Below are 18,782 nucleotides of genomic sequence, written 5' to 3'. Positions count from 1 at the left end.
ACTTATATATATATATATATATAGGGGTTTTCTAACTTAGACCCTAGTTAGGTCTAAGTTAGCAAGGTGCACCTTTTCAATTGGACCAAAATACCCATTCTTTTAATTTTTGAAAGAATAGAGCAACAGGGGCATGGTTACAGACCGTTGATTTCCATCAGACAGCCAAGATGTGATCTCATTAAGACTGTCTGATCAATCAGACAGCCCAGATCATCCTGATCTATCAGATCATCCTGTCTGCGCCACACTAGATTATAAGCTGGAGAGAGAAAATTTTGCTTTTGAAAAGGCAGCCACGTGTCAGCATATGAATGGGTCTGCGTGATTTTTTCCATTTTATACTTTAAACTCGATTATTTCGTCGTAAATTAATTTTTTATTTTTTATTTTTTATACCAAAATTCATAATTTTTTTTTCTCTACAAATAGAGACTTGGTTCGTTTGATTTGGACACCGAAAAAAAAAAACGCAATTTTTCACTACTTTAAACTCGATTATTTCGTCGTAAATTAATTTTTTATTTTTTATACCAAAATTCATAATTTTTTTTTCCCTACAAATAGAGACTTGGTTCGTTTGATTTGGACACCGAAAAAAAAACGCAATTTTTCACTACCTTAATCTCATTTTATTGTTTACTAAATACGTTACTTGTGTGTTGTAAACTCAACCAACTCACTGAAACCATTATACCAGGAAAATAGTAGATAATATTCTGGAACTTTTGGTATATTTTATGAAATTTTTGGAGACCTGAAACTATTTTTAGTTAATTAAATGAGATAAAACGGTAATTAAAAACTAATGTTTGCTTCTGAAACCATTTAATTGGTAGAATGGTTGCACATAGTTGTATTCTGAAACCATTTTACTGGTAGAATGGTTTCAATGGGTAATTTATTAATTGTGTTTGCTTCTGAAACCATTTATCTGGTACAATGGTTTCAGAGAGTTGTAATATGAAACCATTTTGCTGGTAGAATGGTTTCAGTAAGTTGATTATTAGTTATTTGCTTCTGAAACCATTTAGCTTGTAGAATGGTTGCACATAGTTGTATTCTGAAACCATTTTACTGGTAGAATGGTTTCAGTGAGTAATTTATTAATTGTGTTTGCTTCTGAAACCATTTATCTGGTACAATGGTTTCAGAGAGTTGTAATCTGAAACCATTTTGCTGGTAGAATGGTTTCAGTAAGTTGATTATTAGTTATTTGCTTCTGAAACCATTTAGCTTGTAGAATGGTTGCACATAGTTGTACTCTGAAACCATTTTACTGGTAGAATGGTTTCAGTGAGTAATTTATTAATTGTGTTTGCTTCTGAAACCATTTATCTGGTACAATGGTTTCAGAGAGTTGTAATCTGAAACCATTTTGCTGGTAAAATGGTTTCAGTAAGTTGATTATTAGTTATTTGCTTCTGAAACCATTTAGCTTGTAGAATGGTTGCACATAGTTGTATTCTGAAACCATTTTACTGGTAGAATGGTTTCAGTGAGTAATTTATTAATTGTGTTTGCTTCTGAAACCATTTATCTGGTAGAATGGTTTCAGAGAGTTGTAATCTGAAACCATTTTGCTGGTAAAATGGTTTCAGTAAGTTGATTATTAGTTATTTGCTTCTGAAACCATTTAGCTTGTAGAATGGTTTCAGAGATTTGTACTCCGAAACCATTTTTCTGGTAGAATGGTTTCAGTGAGTTGATGTAAGGTAGTGAAAAATGAGATTAAGGTAGTGAAAAATTGGGTTTTTTTTTCTGTGTCCAAATCAAACGAACCAAGTCTCTATTTGTAGAGAAAAAAAAATTATGAATTTTGGTATAAAAAATAAAAAATTAATTTACGACGAAATAATCGAGTTTAAAGTAGTGAAAAATTGCGTTTTTTTTTCGGTGTACAAATCAAACGAACCAAGTCTCTATTTGTAGAGAAAAAAAAATTGTGAATTTTGGTATAAAAAATAAAAAATAAAAAATTAATTTACGACGAAATAATCGAGTTTAAAGTATAAAATGGAAAAAAATTAACGCAGCCAATCATATCATGACACGTGGCCTGCTTTTTCAGAATTTTCTCTCTCCGCGTCATCCAGCAAGCAAGACGCGCGTTTGTCGGCGCGTGTGATGCACGCGCGCTGATTTTGTGCAATCACACGCTGCCACGTGTCCTGGGGGGGGAAAAAGAAGTGGGGGGCGCGTGTACTGTTGCGTAAAATTACAGAAATGCCCCTGTTGCTCTATTCTTCCAAAAAATTAAAAAATGGGTATTTTTGTCCAACTGAAAAGGTGCACCTTGCTAACTTAGACCCAACTGGGTCTAAGTTAGCAGCCCCCATATATATATATATATATATATATATATATATATATATATATATATATATATATATATATCCGTGAACATAGTTCAATTGGTTGAAATATGGCATTTTATATATAGTGCCGAGGTTTGAACCCGCAAACTCCCATTTATTTACCTTAAGAGGTGAATTTTAAGCAATTGAAGAAAAAAGAAACACAACTTATCATATAACACATGTTATCAATCAAATAGGAAGAGAATTTGAACGGAAGGGGAATTGGTCGGTTGTACCGAGAGAGGAATAAAATTAAAATTATCTTTGTTAATTTAATAAAATTAATTAATAAAAAAAAATTAGAGGGTATTACAATATATATAATATACAAATTAAATAGAAAATAACCTATTATAATTCAACCTATAACCCTATCGTCCTTTGTGAATCTATAATGACAAATACAACATTGAAAGACAATTTCAACTGGAAATTGAGGGACATTCAGCCATAATGCAAATGCAAGTGTGCTTAATAAATTCTCATTATCCTGAAAAATTGCCAATGATATAAAAAACAGTTAATATTATGAAATTTTAACAATTCAATATAATAAAGCTGCTATATATCTTACCTTCCCAACCGAGATAGCTCAGGTTCTGCCAGTAGCATATCTTGCAAAGGCTTTACATCAATTCTTTGATTATCAGAGCTATATATGAACAACCGTGAACGAAATTTTAGTTAAGATGAAAATGAATTGTGTCAATACATAAATGCAGTATGAGTCTGCTGAAAAAATAATTTATAGAACTAAATGTTTACATTTTGTTCAATGCATCGCAAATAGATGCCAATAGTGTCAATAAAATTTAAGTGTGTTTAAGTGTTAACAAGTACAAAGTTTTTACCTCTAATCAATTCTAATTCTAATTAGAAGTTAAGGTTTAGAGTTTTTGGCTCCAAACATAATTTTTCGGTTTAAAAACTATTGTTCAACTCCATTTTATGTGAAAGTACCCAAACAAGTTATTTTACATTCAGTACACTTTAAATCTAATTCAACTTTACAAAATCAAAGAGTGAGTAGCAGAGAAGATTCTAATATTAAGAAATGAAAGTCAGAAGACTGAATAAAAAAGAACGGGTCGGAGAACAGAAAATAGATCAGAAAATTAGTTAACGGGACTTTGGGTGAGGTAGAGTGTAGGAGTTGATCCTTCCCTTTGGTTGTCTTCTTTTTCCATTCCTCTGTCAATTTCACCACTCCTGTAAGGAGCATTGATCCAATCCAATCCGTAGTCATTTACTTTTTTTCACAGCTTCAGATATAGTCAATACATTTACAACCAAGTGTTAAAGAACTTTATCCTTACGATCCCTCCCATTCTTTATTGCCAATAGTTTGGTCCTAGGTTGTTTGTATGCAGAAGACCCATAAAAACATTGAACAAAAGTAGAATGAACAGTCCAGTATTAGAAACAGAAGACTAAAATCTATAGGCCAAACTCTTAAGAAAGATTTGGAGTTGAATGTTTATCAACGAACTTAAATCATATGTATATAGCAAGACATTATGGGATCATTTGATCAAATGTAGCTACACTACCTAGTGGAAAAGGGATTTGGTTGTTATTATTGATGTTGATCACCATCATTTTGATGTTCTATCTAGACCAAAAACGGGACAATAACAATTTTTCACCTAAAGAACATCTCGACCTAAACACTTGATTACCTACATATTGTTCGTCGTTACCTAAACACTTGATTACCTACATAATTAAATTGGAAGCACATATCATCAACTCTTCCTCATAAATGACTTTGAACATCTAAGAAGAAAATACACAACAGATTCGGCCAAAATGATATAAACCTTACCCATATAAATGATCCGTTGAAATTAGTCTGTGGCGCAGTTTGTAGTCATTACCAACATAAGTAACAATTAGGCTACCAGCATCTGGGTGGGGCCAGCTTCTTGAGGTGGGGAACCGAAGTATAAAAGTACCAGGTTCTTGAAATCCTGTCGGACCTTGAAGTGAGGCTTCTGCTTCCTCCTTGGTGATGAATCCTTCAATCCATTTAGGTGAAATGGAATCCCAGATAGGATTTATCCAGTCCCTGGATATTACACAAGCTACAGGGTACAACCAGCACCACAACTTCTCAAAGTTTTCTTGTGTTAAATACTCTTGACATCCAGCAATCCTTCTTAGAATCTCAAAGTCCTGCAACCATTACAAAAGCAATGAATTTTTTGCATTCTAATTTTCTATGATTCTGATACCCCCAAATATCAATCTAACTTGTATTTTATCTCTTTCGGTTTACTTTGTATAGTCTTCTGATTAGGGAAAACATTGATTTAATCATGATTAGTTACTCTATCACAAATACAAACAGTAGAGATCAAACTCCACCACATGAGTTTGAGTAGAATTTGGCAATACGAAAAATATATAAGTTAAGGCCCGATCACATAAGATTCAAACTATTGTTGTGTTTAAAGCACTTTACCATGTTAGTAACCATAAGGGCCCGTTTGGTGCGCATGATAGGATTGAGATAGGATAGGATAAGAAGCTGGATAAGGATAGAATAGGATAGTGACAGGATAAGCATGTTTCCTATCATGTGTTTGGTGCACAAAGGATAAGAAAGATGATATCATTATTTTATTGTATCATGTGTTTGGTGCACACTTGATATTGACATGATAAGATACATGTTATTTAAATGAAAATATTATTCTTGTTAAACAATTCATTTTTTTTATAAAAAAAACAATTTTATATTTTCAATTATCATAAAATAAAATAATTAATGACAAAATTATCATTGTGACATAATTTCATATAATTGTAAAAAATACATTGATAAAATTAAAATTGTCATACACACAAGTAACACTAAAATAACATAGTAAAAACAACATAAATAAATATATTGTCAAAATTTAAATTGTATCAAATTAAAACTGTCACACACATAAGTAGCAAGGAATCAACGAAACAACAAAACAACGATAAAGCAACAATATATTGTCAAATAATTTTATCGAACCGTATTTAAATTACATTATAAAGACTTAACAAATTTAAGATGAGTAGCATCATGACAACCTATAAGTATGTGCAAACTGCAAACAATATGACACAAATAATATTTTATCGGCACTGATAATATTTTGTCGACAACAATAAAATTACTTAAAATTGTTGTAACTATAATATCAATTTTTTGGGTACAAATAATAAAAAAATCCAGCAATAATAATGAATATTCATTATCAATTAAAATAAAATAGTTAGATAAAGATTAGTATGTGGTGAGCAAATAAAAATTCAGATCAATATTATGATATATTAAACGCAGAAAGAAGAACTTTCCAATTTTCCAGATCAATAGGAGTAATATATTAGTAAGATATTGCTTCAAAAGAAATATTAGAAAGATACTAGTATATTAATAATTATATACGCAGCACCCAAAAAGAAAAGAATAAATAAAATCACGAAAATGGTTTCAACAGGAATCGAAGTGAGGAACAGTATTAGTATATCCTATCATGTTGCTAACCTAGCTTAAAATAAGGATTAAAATAACAAAGGCTAAGTAGGATAGGATAAGTAATAGGTTTATTTTATCCTTTCCAATTAATGCACCAAACAAGAGATTTGAATAGGATAGGATTGTGTTATCATATCCTGTCTCTCTATCCTGCGCACCAAACGGACCCTAAATGTACTAGTATCTCATTAATGTACTACCAATTACACAACACCCGTGTTATAAACAGATAAAGGTGAACTAAATTATATAAATTTATGAAACTCCCTTTGTCTCGTATTATGTGTCTCATTTGGAATGTGCACATTTATTAATAAAATGATTATTACTTATATAAATTTTCAGTGCAAAACAATGTGAGTAAAATATCATTGTACTCAATTTATTATTTGTCCACCATATACTTGCAACTAATTTAATAAATAAGGGTAATGATAGGACTCGATCTCGATTACGATTAAACATTGATCAAGTAGTAAAATATAGAACAGAATAAAATGTTATATTGAATATCTCATAGAATGAAGGTGATTCTATGGCTGAAATTACAGTAGAAATAGAATGATAAAATGCAGAAAATGTAAAGATAGGCTAGGTAGTTCGAGACACCTAGAATCTCCCAAGTAGAGTGACTACTAAAATAATTGCCTCAAAACAATGGCAGGAACCTTCTCCTATTTAATCAATCAGATCCAGATCTATTTTCCCTTCCCTCACCGAATAAGGAAACATTCCTATAATGGTATGATTAGTTGTATCCTTCTTCCCACGTTTCCTTTTATAAAATCTGTCATAACTATCAATACCTCCCCCTTCAAAATTCTCCTTGTCCTCAAGGAGGAATCCTGAGAACTCTTTGTGCTCTTCAACTACCGGTTCCCATGAATTCTGAAAGGTATGTAGTCTCCTCCCTTTTACTAAAACCACAACCTCCCCTTGTTCATTCCTTCTAATTACCATGGCTTCTTCAGGCTCATCATCCAGTCGACAAACTTCATTCAAACAAGTAACTTTAGCCATAAAAACATTGACTTTCCCTGGGTCCCATGGTCTGATCAAAACTATTGTGTAGTTGGACACCATTTCAAAACCAAACTTATAGTCTCCATTCCTTTTGTACACTGCTATCATTTCCTTCATAAAGTGAAGGTTATACGAAACTGTCATAAATGGAACCAAGACCTTGTGTATCCATGAATCATGCCCACACTTCCAATTCATCTCAATCAAAGCACTCACAAAAACATCTTCCAATATATCAAATATATTGAATATAGTAACGAGAGAAAACTCATTTAAAACATCAAATATTGCTTTGTCTGCATTTCCCCAGAACTTGACAACCCCATAGTCATTTACTGTATCCTCCTCACAAAAAATCATGTTATTGTAACTTGATATAATTTTAGGTAAATAAGAGAAGGAAACATCCAATTCATCTCTCAAGCTTGTTGTCACATATAGTTGCTCTGTTGATTCCATACTGGTGGAAAGAAAACTACATTCCCCTTCACGAATCAAATAAGAATTATCAAAGTTAAAGCCAAGAGATGTTAGAACCCTTGCTGCAATGTCTTGAATATATGAAGGTACGCTGAAAAGTGCATCTGTTGCTAGGTTTGCCTCCATCTCAATATTTTTATCTTCACAGTAAGCCAAACCAGTTACAAAACTTAACATAATAACCACAGGCCAGTCTAAGTCAAGCTTCATAATTTCCATTCTTCTATTTTTTGATGCAAGAGCTACATGGAAAAAATTTCTCCTATTCATGATCCTTTCTCTACTCTCCTTATTAATGAACATAAGTACTTTCTCACCTCTCAGTAATGTTTCAGTGTTCGGGGACCTTTCCACTAATTCCTCAAAAATTATGAGAGCACCATGACTCATCAAAGCATTAGTTGATGGTTCACATGGACCATTGGTGGGATTTATCATAAAATTGTAATTTTTCTTAGTAGCTGCTAATTGAGGTTTTGAAAAATGATCAAGGTTACAAACCTTTGCCATGAACTTGAATAATAAATTAGTTTCCTCTGCATTTATTTTAGATAATTGTTCTCTAGAAGAAAACAATTTTTTTCCAGGATGTGGAGTTGAAAAGTAATCCTTCCTTCTAAGCTTCAAATTCTCATCATCCTTCCTTATGGCCCGATTGTTTTTAAAGCCCAATAACTTTATGCCAACCCATATTACTACTTTCTTCAAATTCAAACAAAAATTATCTTGGGTCTGACCCACAAGGTTAAAAAATTGACCAAAGTCTCCTTGCAATTTGTAACCATGACACATAACAGATGATAAAGGGTGTCCACTAAGTGGCACATGGGAGAGAAGATGGGATGTGTGCTGACCTGCTGAGAACACGTGTAACAAGATGCTACTACTGTGCAAAATGGACTGCAAAGATTTGTACATTTGGCCCCTTGATTTTAGGAATATGCCCAACTTGCATATTTCCGACTTTGCCCCTTGGCCTCTCCTCAGATTCGCAAATTCCTTCAACCAAGGAATGTCTTCGACGATGGCGGTCTCAACTAACGGCGTCCCGACGGCGGTTGGTGGCAATTCGTCGTCCGGTGGCTTGGGTGGTGGTATGATTGTGATATGAGAACAATCCACATGCCTCCTTCGTAAACTCTCCTTCAGCTGAGTCGGGTTTCTCAATGGTTGTTTCCATGGTGATTCGTCCATTATCTCCTTCCACAGTGATTCCTCTGATCGTGGATGTACCGAAATCCCTGGGTTCCACGTTTTATGAATTACTCCAACCACGATGAGCAGATTCGGATCCGGTGATTTTGCTTGCGGTGGAACTGTAGCAACTGAGTCGCAGTATGGCGGCTCTAACGTGTCCGATGGTTGTTCTGATAGCAGTCCCGACAGTTTTGGTGGTGGCTTGGTCGGTGGTTCCAGAGCAACCACTTGCTCTGTTTTCTGCATCACACTCATCTTTTCTGTCGCAACCTTCACACCAGTTTCAGATACATTCACTTCTGTTTTCGGCTGAAACTCAGATTTGTTGAGGTGAATTTCTTCTTTGCGGTCGTAGAATATATCGTTACCACCATCAGTTTGCGGTGGTTGAGATCGTGAGTCCCACGACCACGTGCTATTATCGCTCCATTCCTCTTCTTCGTCATAGTGGTGCACCCTTTCCCGTGGTCGCCCCCGACGACGTTTACAACGATCCCGTTGTTCTAGAATGAGCTCGCGAATCTGCTCCACCGTGACTGGTGGCGGTCGTGATTGTTGTTCCAGAACCAATTGACGAAGCTGCTCAACTGCAACTTCAGCTTTGCTCATCCTTTGTTCTAACGCATCAACACGTTTCTCCATTCGGTGATTGGATTTTGGGTTGTAACCAAAGCTCTGGATACCAATTGATAGGACTCGATCTCGATTACGATTAAACATTGATCAAGTAGTAAAATATAGAACAGAATAAAATGTTATATTGAATATCTCATAGAATGAAGGTGATTCTATGGCTGAAATTACAGTAGAAATAGAATGATAAAATGCAGAAAATGTAAAGATAGGCTAGGTAGTTCGAGACACCTAGAATCTCCCAAGTAGAGTGACTACTAAAATAATTGCCTCAAAACAATGGCAGGAACCTTCTCCTATTTAATCAATCAGATCCAGATCTATTTTCCCTTCCCTCACCGAATAAGGAAACATTCCTATAATGGTATGATTAGTTGTGTCCTTCTTCCCACGTTTCCTTTTATAAAGTCTGTCATAACTATCAGGTAACATTGGACCTGTTAGTTTAGCTCAGTTGGCAGGGACATTGCATTATATATGCAGGGGGCCGGGGTTCGAACCCCGGTCATCCCACTTATCCACCTTAAGGGTGGAATTTTTAGCCACTAGGCTACTTGACCAAAAAAATAATATAAGGCTAACATTGGAAAAATGTAATAAATGTTGTATTGATATTAAATGACAAATAATGAGACAAAACAAATATTCCAAATGAGACACATAATAAGAGATGGAGGGAATAGTAATTTTCTTTTAAGAAACAAAGAAATTGCACCTGATGAGAGAGAGATCTTGACCCACAAGAAGCAATCTTCATGAATTGTTCTTCAATCTCATACGCTGCACTCTCCCAAGGAACAGGGTGATTGCTTGGAGACATTGCCAACCAAAGATTAGTTCCATCCTCTATCAATCTCTTTGCAATTAATATTTGGTTTCTGATTTAAAAACAAAACCAGTAATTAAAAAGAGGAAACATACTGGGCAGTTGCAGTAAATGCAGTTAATCATATTGAATAAAACACAAGAAATTAGTGCTTCTTGTTAACTACTCAAATAATAAAGACATAATGGTGTGGAAGCAAATTTACTTGTGGTCTGAACTCTGAAAAAGCGTCCACTAGTGGAAGGCATACCTCACCTTACAAGTTGGTTTTGTGGGGGTTCAAATTCAAAGATGGTATCAGTACCTATCTAAGATATGCTGTGTCACCCATTATAGGGCCACTCAGGTCATGCTCCAAATGTTCAGACCTGGACGGGGGCATGGTCTTAAGAGTGCCACATTGGATTTGATATGGCCTAAAAAGTGTTTATAAGAGGGAGGCATCTATCACCTTACAAGTTGGTTTTATAGAGTTGAATTAAATCATACTCAAATTCTAATACTGTATCAGGGCTTATTCGAGATATCTTGTGCCACCCATTATATGGTCACTCAAATCACGCTCCAAATGCTCAGTCTTGGATGTCAGGCAAGGTGATAATAGTGACTCATTGGATGTGATATGGCTTGAAAAAATGTTTATAAGAATTTACGAGAACATTCACAACTTGAATTTAGGTTCAGTGAATTATAGCATTCACGTTGAGGTCTACAGTGTTGCATATTTTACAATAATAGCAGTTGTATTTGCTATTGTGGCCAGTATTAAGAGAAATCGCAATCATTGGTGGGAGACTCTTCAAATGGCTAAAACCCATTTACTCCCGTGCTGTGTTAATCATGAAACCTATAGCTTCTTATTGACTTGGACTCATCAAAGCAATACGAGGTTTTTGTTGATCTAGCCGTAGACCAGCCTGCAACTGGGATAAGCTTGGACCAGTCTGCCGCTGGAATAGCCAAGGGGCCAGGATGATTTTCTCAATCCTTTTTTTTTTGGCATCCGTAGGGCTTAGCTAAGTGTAAAATAATACAGAGTCATTTTGGATGAGATATGACCTAAAAATGTGTTTAAGTTAAATACATCTGTCACCTTAAAAACCAAACTTGTAGGGTTGAGTTAGGCTAACCCAAATTTCAAGAATGATTATGGTTTGAATTGATAATTGATGATGATGCATATATGAAGCACTAAAACTTATTTATACTAAAACTAGACTCTTGAAACTAATCAAATAGGGAAGCTAATCACAATAACAAATAAAATATATGGAAACTAATCATAAGAGATAATCTAAAAATAGTTTAGGATAGGAAACGACTCTAAGGGATAACCTAACATACATACAGATAAGAAACTAATCTGAAGAGACATTCTAGATAAGAATAAGATATTATAAGACTTAAAGAATCGTTGTTGATTAACATATGATTTTCAGAGCAACCTTTCTAGATAATAGCAATTTTGTTCGACTATCATCCTTCTTGTGGCATTAACACAATTATACATAGCTGCATAAAGAAAAATCACCTACCCAAGGTGGGAACATCCCGAATAGTGTGAAACATGATGAGCCAACTCTGAAATTTCCTTGTCAGAAGCAGATGTGGCAATTTCTTTAAGCATCTGAGATCTCTCAGCCAAGCCTGCCAGGCAGTATTTGAAAATGGTCATATCAGATATTGGATATCTTCTACATTCCATACTGTTTGAAGGTGGACTTCTCTCCCCTATACTCTCTGATGATTCAGATGGAGCGTCATCTGATTCAACATTAAGAGATCTTCCATCCAAGCTTGTCGGAAACCCCTTATCAACCTAATTTTATTGAAGTTTCCAGTTACAGTTAGATGAGAATGACTACACGGATTATTATTTATATAAGACAAATATCCTAAAGAAATAGTTAAAGGAAACATGTGGAAAGGTTTATAAAGCATGTAAGAATGCTTGACAAATATTTTAGAGACATTTTAAATATCAAATATTTAAATATTTGCTTTAAATATCAGATTGATATCAGATTGATATTTTAAACATGTTTAGTGCAAGATATAAAACAAAAGCATCCCAAGGCATCTTCCTACAGGCTTATGCTTTCTAGCTAGTTAGCCACCTAATACCATATCAAAGTGTGTTTGACCGAGGTTCCATTCCTTTCCATCATTTACCACCAATCCAAACATAGCCTTACTCTCCTAATCAGTAAATCTTTACACAGGGATTCCATTAGCCTGTGATCCATAACTTGGCATGCATGAGCGGTGGGTAGTAAAGCAAAACCATTCATGGGCCTTCCAATAGCCTTAAGCTTATAGTATGATTTGTGATAAGAAATTTCAAAAATAAAGCAGTTGTTTCATAATTTGTTGTATTTTACTACTCCCCGGACTCCATTCAGTGGGGTCCTCCATTATCTGGAGAGCTCTAGCTACAATCAATATTCTAAAAAGTCCAAACATGCCAATTAAAATCCAAGTAAAAAATGTATGTAAAAGGTTATGGATAAAAAAGATATTCTGGTTGTCTGTGTGATGATCACACTACCCTGTAGTGAGCATAGTACCATGTAGGGAATAATAGACATAAAAGCTACTGGGTAGACCATGCACGTGCTACGTTTCATTTTGTTTTTTAAAATATAATTATGTATGTTTCTTTGTAGTTGAGATGAAGTAAGAATGAAAAAGAAACAGAAAACTACCTGATTAGCAGGCCATACATGAGAATTACATTCGACACCAGATTGCTTTGAGGTGGGGGTGTCAGCCTTAACTGATACAGATATCTTGTCAAATCCAACTCTAAACCGCTTCATCAGTGGATTGGTTTTTTCTACATGACCAGAATTCACATGTTCCAATGACACATCACCAATTGCTGAAGATTGTGACAAATTTAGTCTTTGGAGAGCATAGGTTGACTTTTTCCACACCAAAGTGGATAATTTTGTGTTACGGCTCCTGGAGATGCATCGAATTGGACGGGTGTTTGTCTGAAGGAAAGGATAATTGCCAAGTTTTGGAACACAAAATCTGATGAGGAACAACCTGTTATCACACTTGGATGAAAGCTGGCAAATGGAACAATAGTTACTGATGGAGCCAGAGAATAATGAAAATAAATTTCATTTACAAAAAATTAAGACTGAATTTGAAATAAAATAAAATAAACCAGGTCATTGTAAGTCAAGTCCTCAACTTGTCTAGTATTAATCACCGTAATACAATTATTCAGATGTAGCATATATCAAGGGTCACCCAAAAAAAGGTTCATTTGTGTGGACAGGTGAAACATTAACATTTTTAATATTCTAATGCCAACAAGGCTGGTAAAGATGCTAGTGAAAGCAAATCCAGTTTAGGGTATTGTGTACTTGATACATGAAACCCATCTCGAGGAAGAGTAAGAAGAAACTGGTTGTTGCTAGGTCACATAGGTTGATTATCATGCTTTGGGCAGCTCATACTATATGTAAACTTTTGTAGCTGAAACACTTGCTTCAAGAATCGAAATTTTTTTGAGATATAGGTCCCATGGAAATTAATTGTGATAATCAATCAGCATTGTACCTCTATTCAAATATAATCTTTCATGAGAGTTAAACACACAAGTAGATTGTCATTGTATTCTAGAAAAGATCTCCTCTGGCATGAGTAGGACGTTTTTAGCAAGTTCCAAGGGTCAACCCAGCAAACAATGTCACTAAATCATTATGGGGTCCTAGGATAACTTACATATGTCATAAGCTGCATACAAATCATACATATGCTACAACTAGAGGGGAATTGTTTTGCAATTGTATTTCTATGATTCTTTCCTGCTTTTTTAATCTTTGATATTATAGTTTCCATTGTTTCCTATCTCTAAGTCTTCAGGATTTTTTTATTCAGTAAACTGTGTATATATAATTGTACTGTATCTCCATTTCTTTTTTGACGGGTACCGTATCTCCACTTGATCAGTGAATAATATCAGATATTGTGGTATTATAAATAGAAACAATGTTTTGTGCATGGTATTTTTACCTGAGATATCCTGAGCTTAAATGATGCACGACCCAACAAAAACTTGCTAGGTCTTTCCGAAGAAGAAAATTCAATTCCATCACAGCTACACAATAGGGGTGCTTCGTCATAACTTGTCTTCTCCACTGGAGCCCCCGTGTCAGCATACACAAGAGAAGCAAAAACCTGCCATGATCAGATAAGGTAATGCGAATATTAAAAATTCCAACTTCCTTTCAAGTAGATAGCATTAACTTGAGAAGTGTTAAAGCCAGGAACATAAACCTCATCCCCCTTATCTACAGGTTGTCCAAATGCATCTGATAAAACAACGTCTAATGAGAAATTCCTGCGACAAGATGCCTGTGCCAAATTATGCAAAGGCAAAGTTGTAAATAAAGTTTAAACCAGATGGAAAAGTTATCAGCACATAATTAGTCAAGTTCTTAGAAGTATATGCATAGGAAAGAAAAGAAAAGAAAAGAATGAATGTTAACAATTGCATTCCTAGAAGTGCAATCTTTTCCAAAATTAAACTCCATTAAAAAAAATGGAATGCTCCATAGAGCTTTTTCATTATGGTTCATAACAATAAAAATAAAGGCAAAAATAGACTAACAGGTGTTGTGTACAGAATATCTTGCTTACTTTGCCACCAACAATGCCCCAAACACCATCACTTTCCACCTCAACCTCAGAGACAGATGATTCATCTATTGATAACTTCAAAGGCGGGTCCTGACATAAGATAAAATATAGTTATCAACACAGGAATGAAGTATTGTTATAATTCTAATAATCCAAGAGAACATACAAACAATCATTTGAGAAACTAACATATTAGAAATTCAAGAACCAAAATTACAGTCACGTGCACAGAATCACCTTTAAATGATGATCTTTGATAGAAGAAACAGTATGGAATCCTTCATAATTGTGGACATAACCCTGCACACCACTTATGTCTCCACAACGATTCGCCAAATGTAATTCCTTCAAATTTCTTGAATTGGATTCCGACAGTGACTTTTCACCGACAATGTCCCCATTAATTTGAAGCCGAATATAATCTGGACAAACCTGTAATTACAAGAGAATATAGCCATGTCATATATTCCCATAAAAAATTCGAAATGAAAAAAGGAATGGACTAATATCAACATCTAGCAGCAAGGAATGTGCTTCATGTGTTTACCAAAATGCTTAAAGGTCATACTAAGATAAATTGCAAGCCAATTTTTTTCTCATTATATTCTATTTACTCGTACATATTTCAAATCTAGAAAGGAAATATGAAGATCCACAACACAAAAGAATAAACATGCATTACGGTCAATGTCTTATAATACACTCTTAGAATTGAGAGTTAGGCCTAACTCAACCGTACAAAACAGGCTTGTAAAGTGAGGATTGCCTCTTACTTATAAACACATATTCAGGCCATCTCACAACCGATGTGGGACTTCTTAACACGCCCCCTCACGCCCAGCACTATTGGGCTTGGTGCGTGGATATAAACGGTGGGTGGCCCGATCGCGGAAACCTGATAACAGGTGGCCCAACCGATCGTGGAGAGGCTCTGATACCATCTTAGAATTGAGAGTTGGGCCTAACTCAACCCTACAAAACCGGCTTGTAAAGTGAGGATTGCCTCTTACTTATAAACACATATTCCGGCCATCTCGCAACCGATGTAGGACTTCTTAACATACACTACCTCCATCCCTATTTAAGCGCTTTTTGAAATTTTCAAATATATTAATAAAAGTAGGTAGCATACATAATGTGTCTATTTAATGTTCCTAAAATACTCTTTTGTATATGAATGTGTTTAACTTAAACTTTAGACACTTAGTAGTACTAATCATGGGTATTTTTTGAAAGAAAAAAAAAACAATACTAATAAATGTATCTAATAGAAGGCCTTGTAGTTTTTTTCAAATGGGGCTTATAATTAAGGACAGAGATAGTAATTAACAATATATAGGAGTAGAGTGCAAATGACATTTCAGTTAACTTTAAGCCATAAACAAAGAAACATATACAAAATAGCACAAGCTAATCCTCAAGTGGTCACATACAATACCTCACATCCAACATGAACCCATTTTTCCAAAGGAAATTCAAAATCAACAGTAACATGCGGAACTTCTGTCCAAGGACCGGTCCAAGTAACCGGAGCTTCTTGGTGTAAGTAAAGAATTGGTAAAACATTGATTCTCTTATTATCGTTAATAACGAGAAAAGGACCACTTTCAGAAATGTCAGAGTGAATCTGCAAACCCAAGTAATTTGTTTAGCTACCTGAACGTTGAATAATAAATAAAGAATAATAGCACAAAAAGGGAACATAATGATAAAGTATTGCAGGTGAAAAATTGGATGTACAAATTTTCAACCATAGAATTCCAAATCACGATGCTAAAGCTCTGAAGATAGAGTTAATTCTTAATAACTCAGAAGATTTAGGCACATAATAGTATGATTACAAACTATACGTAACCGACACACTAAACTATGATTATGGTAAGCAATCAAGCACTTGAAGAACAATCCCTTAAAATCCAGCTATAAAGGGGAAGAAGCCACTTAAATACTCTGCTGAACATCCCATACTACTCGATGTGGGACTTGGGCACCGTATAATACCCAAATCTCTATCATAACAATATCCTGAGTCGATGTCCCCAGTCTACAATGCTTTACTCAGCCTTTCCGGTCATCCCCTCCGTAGATAGCCCTTTTCGAGTCACCAGCAACCAAGTTTAATACCAATTGATAAGTATCTCTACACTTCGGAAACGCTCCCTTAAAAGCTAGCTATCAATGGAGAAGAATGAAGCCACTTAAATACTTTACTGAGCATCTCATACTACTTGATGTGAGACTTGGAGTTGTGAACCCCATAATACCAAGTCTCAATCAGATTAAGAAAACATGGGAACCTTGAATGGGGAGAGCCGTCCCAAAAAGCATTTTTACGCATAATTAGATGATTTAAAAAAATAGTAGTGTAGAAAGCTATTAGAGAGAAAAGAGAGAATAAATTGATACAAATTTTATTGTTCTACCTTCTAATATGTACTGCTCTTCTAACACTAAACACACACAGTGACAGAGACATGAAACACATCAAAATTCGAGGTTTTTGGTATCTTCTATCACACAATTATGTATTTTATAAAAGCTTATAACAATTTTCCTTAGTAAAAATATATTTGTTATAGGCAAATAATTTGTGGTTTATGTGGAGCGGGATATTTGTTAAGGGTCTGTTTGGTAGTTTAGGAGGGGAGGGGAGAGCTTTGAAAAAAAGGAAGGAATGAAGGTCTTTGTGAGGGGAGGACATTCAGGGGTTTGAATAAATTCTCCAAATTCAATCTACCTTGTTATAATACTCTCAATATGAAAATATATCGATCATATGTATTCATTTATCATTTCTACAAAAACGCTCTCAAAATATGGAAAGATTTGTATTATTTTCTCCAAGGTTTTAAAAAAAAGTTCCGTTACCACAAAAACCGCCTCAAAAAAACGGTATCAGTAGTGTCCTTTTTCTCTACTCCCAAGCCGAGAAAACTATGATTTTATTTTCTCTACTCCAATCCGAACTCCCAAGTAGAGAGGATCGAGCCCTAGACCTCCAACACAATACTCCTTCAGGGACTCAACACATACCACTAATCTCTGAAGCACGGAAACTCCTCAGATTAGGCATGCCCCGGTGTTGGACACGCGTCGGTGTCAGACACCGACACAACACGAACACTTATAATTACATTAAATTGTGTCATTTTCTCAGATTATTACCGGTGTCGGCGTGTTGAATCCATCATTGTTGAAAACCCTTAAAATATGAACTTAAACCATAACAGTCGATCAGATTCACGCATTCCATTAAAATGCCACACCCATAACATAAAATAAATAAATGTTGGGTAGTAGTACAAGTGAGAAAAAGGAGTACAAATTGATCATTATAAAATTGAAATTACATAGCTATAATCAAAATCTTGAACCCTGTGAAGAGAAACCGTTATTCTAAAAAGAAGTGAAAAAAATAAAGAAAACAAAACGATATAAACTAAAAAGCAAAGAATCGAAGGAAAAAATGAGAAAAATGAACCTGATGAAGAATGATAGCAGGAAATGTAGTAGAATTCATCAAATAAATCCAAAAGCAGAAAGAGAAATTTTCATCATATTGATTAAAATTCAATTCAAAATCCTTCAGCGCACAGTACTCTTTGCTTCTCATTGCATCACTACCCATCTCTCTCTATGTTAACAAGAACAAGTTTTCAAACCAAAAGAGGTTTCGTTCGCGTTTTTTGTGAAAAGAAAATATAAAAATAAAAATAAAAAAAAGGAAAAATTTAGCGACTTTGTGTTGACGCGGCTGTTAAGAGTAACGGTTTGGTTTAGAGTCCATGTTTGCGCTGAAACCGGAAAACTCAAAAGTAGTTGGGTTGGGGGCATACGGGATTGTATCCTCTCCAAAAAAAATTATTAATTTTTTTTTTAATCAGATAGTTGGTAAATTACAATGAAAAAAAAAAAATTTAAGTAGATTAACTTTTTTTACTTAGAACTTAGAAGTAAGAAGATGAGCCAAACAACAATTTTTAAGAGTTTTAATAAGAAATAAAATATCTTGTATATTTTAACAAAAATTAGACTTTTTCTGTTTGAAATTACTTAATGTTTTAGAAAAAAAAAATAAGAAATTAAAAAA

The 18,782-nt window shown here is 34.5% G+C and overlaps 1 protein-coding gene across 2 annotated transcripts; it reads right to left on the bottom strand.

Annotated features, from left to right (window-relative positions):
* Nucleotides 1-2,609: 2,609 nt before the first annotated feature.
* On the bottom strand, nt 2,610-18,510 carry LOC123898562 (SH2 domain-containing protein A-like). 2 transcript variants are annotated; one of them, XM_045949547.1, is made up of 12 exons: nt 18,174-18,509; nt 16,131-16,319; nt 14,930-15,124; nt 14,693-14,782; nt 14,330-14,407; nt 14,066-14,230; nt 12,742-13,110; nt 11,572-11,855; nt 9,926-10,088; nt 4,186-4,535; nt 2,935-3,012; nt 2,610-2,850 (listed from the first exon to the last, which is right to left on the bottom strand). In XM_045949547.1, the coding sequence occupies exons 1-12, from the start codon at nt 18,318-18,320 to the stop codon at nt 2,832-2,834; spliced, it is 2,127 nt and encodes a 708-aa protein (XP_045805503.1). In that variant the 5' UTR covers nt 18,321-18,509; the 3' UTR covers nt 2,610-2,831. The 2 variants fall into 2 exon arrangements, with proteins under 2 accessions (XP_045805503.1, XP_045805504.1); XM_045949548.1 differs by lacking the exons at nt 2,610-2,850; nt 2,935-3,012 and adding an exon at nt 3,058-4,076 and having other exon boundaries at nt 18,174-18,510.
* Nucleotides 18,511-18,782: the final 272 nt, after the last annotated feature.

The sequence above is a fragment of the Trifolium pratense genome, linkage group LG7, assembly GCF_020283565.1.
Source record: "Trifolium pratense cultivar HEN17-A07 linkage group LG7, ARS_RC_1.1, whole genome shotgun sequence".
NCBI lineage: Eukaryota > Viridiplantae > Streptophyta > Magnoliopsida > Fabales > Fabaceae > Trifolium > Trifolium pratense.
The sequence above is the reverse complement of the archived record's forward strand: the minus strand, read 5'-3'. Positions and strand labels throughout refer to the sequence as shown.

Coding starts and splice junctions, on each gene's coding strand:
- LOC123898562 (XM_045949547.1), bottom strand. CDS start 18,320: ATGGGTAGTGATGCAATGAGAAGCAAAGAGTACTGTGCGCTGAAGGAT. Junction 14,783..14,929: donor TCAAAGATCATCATTTAAAG/GTGATTCTGTGC, acceptor ATCTTATGTCAG/GACCCGCCTTTGAAGTTATC. Junction 11,856..12,741: donor ATGTATGGCCTGCTAATCAG/GTAGTTTTCTGT, acceptor CAATAAAATTAG/GTTGATAAGGGGTTTCCGAC.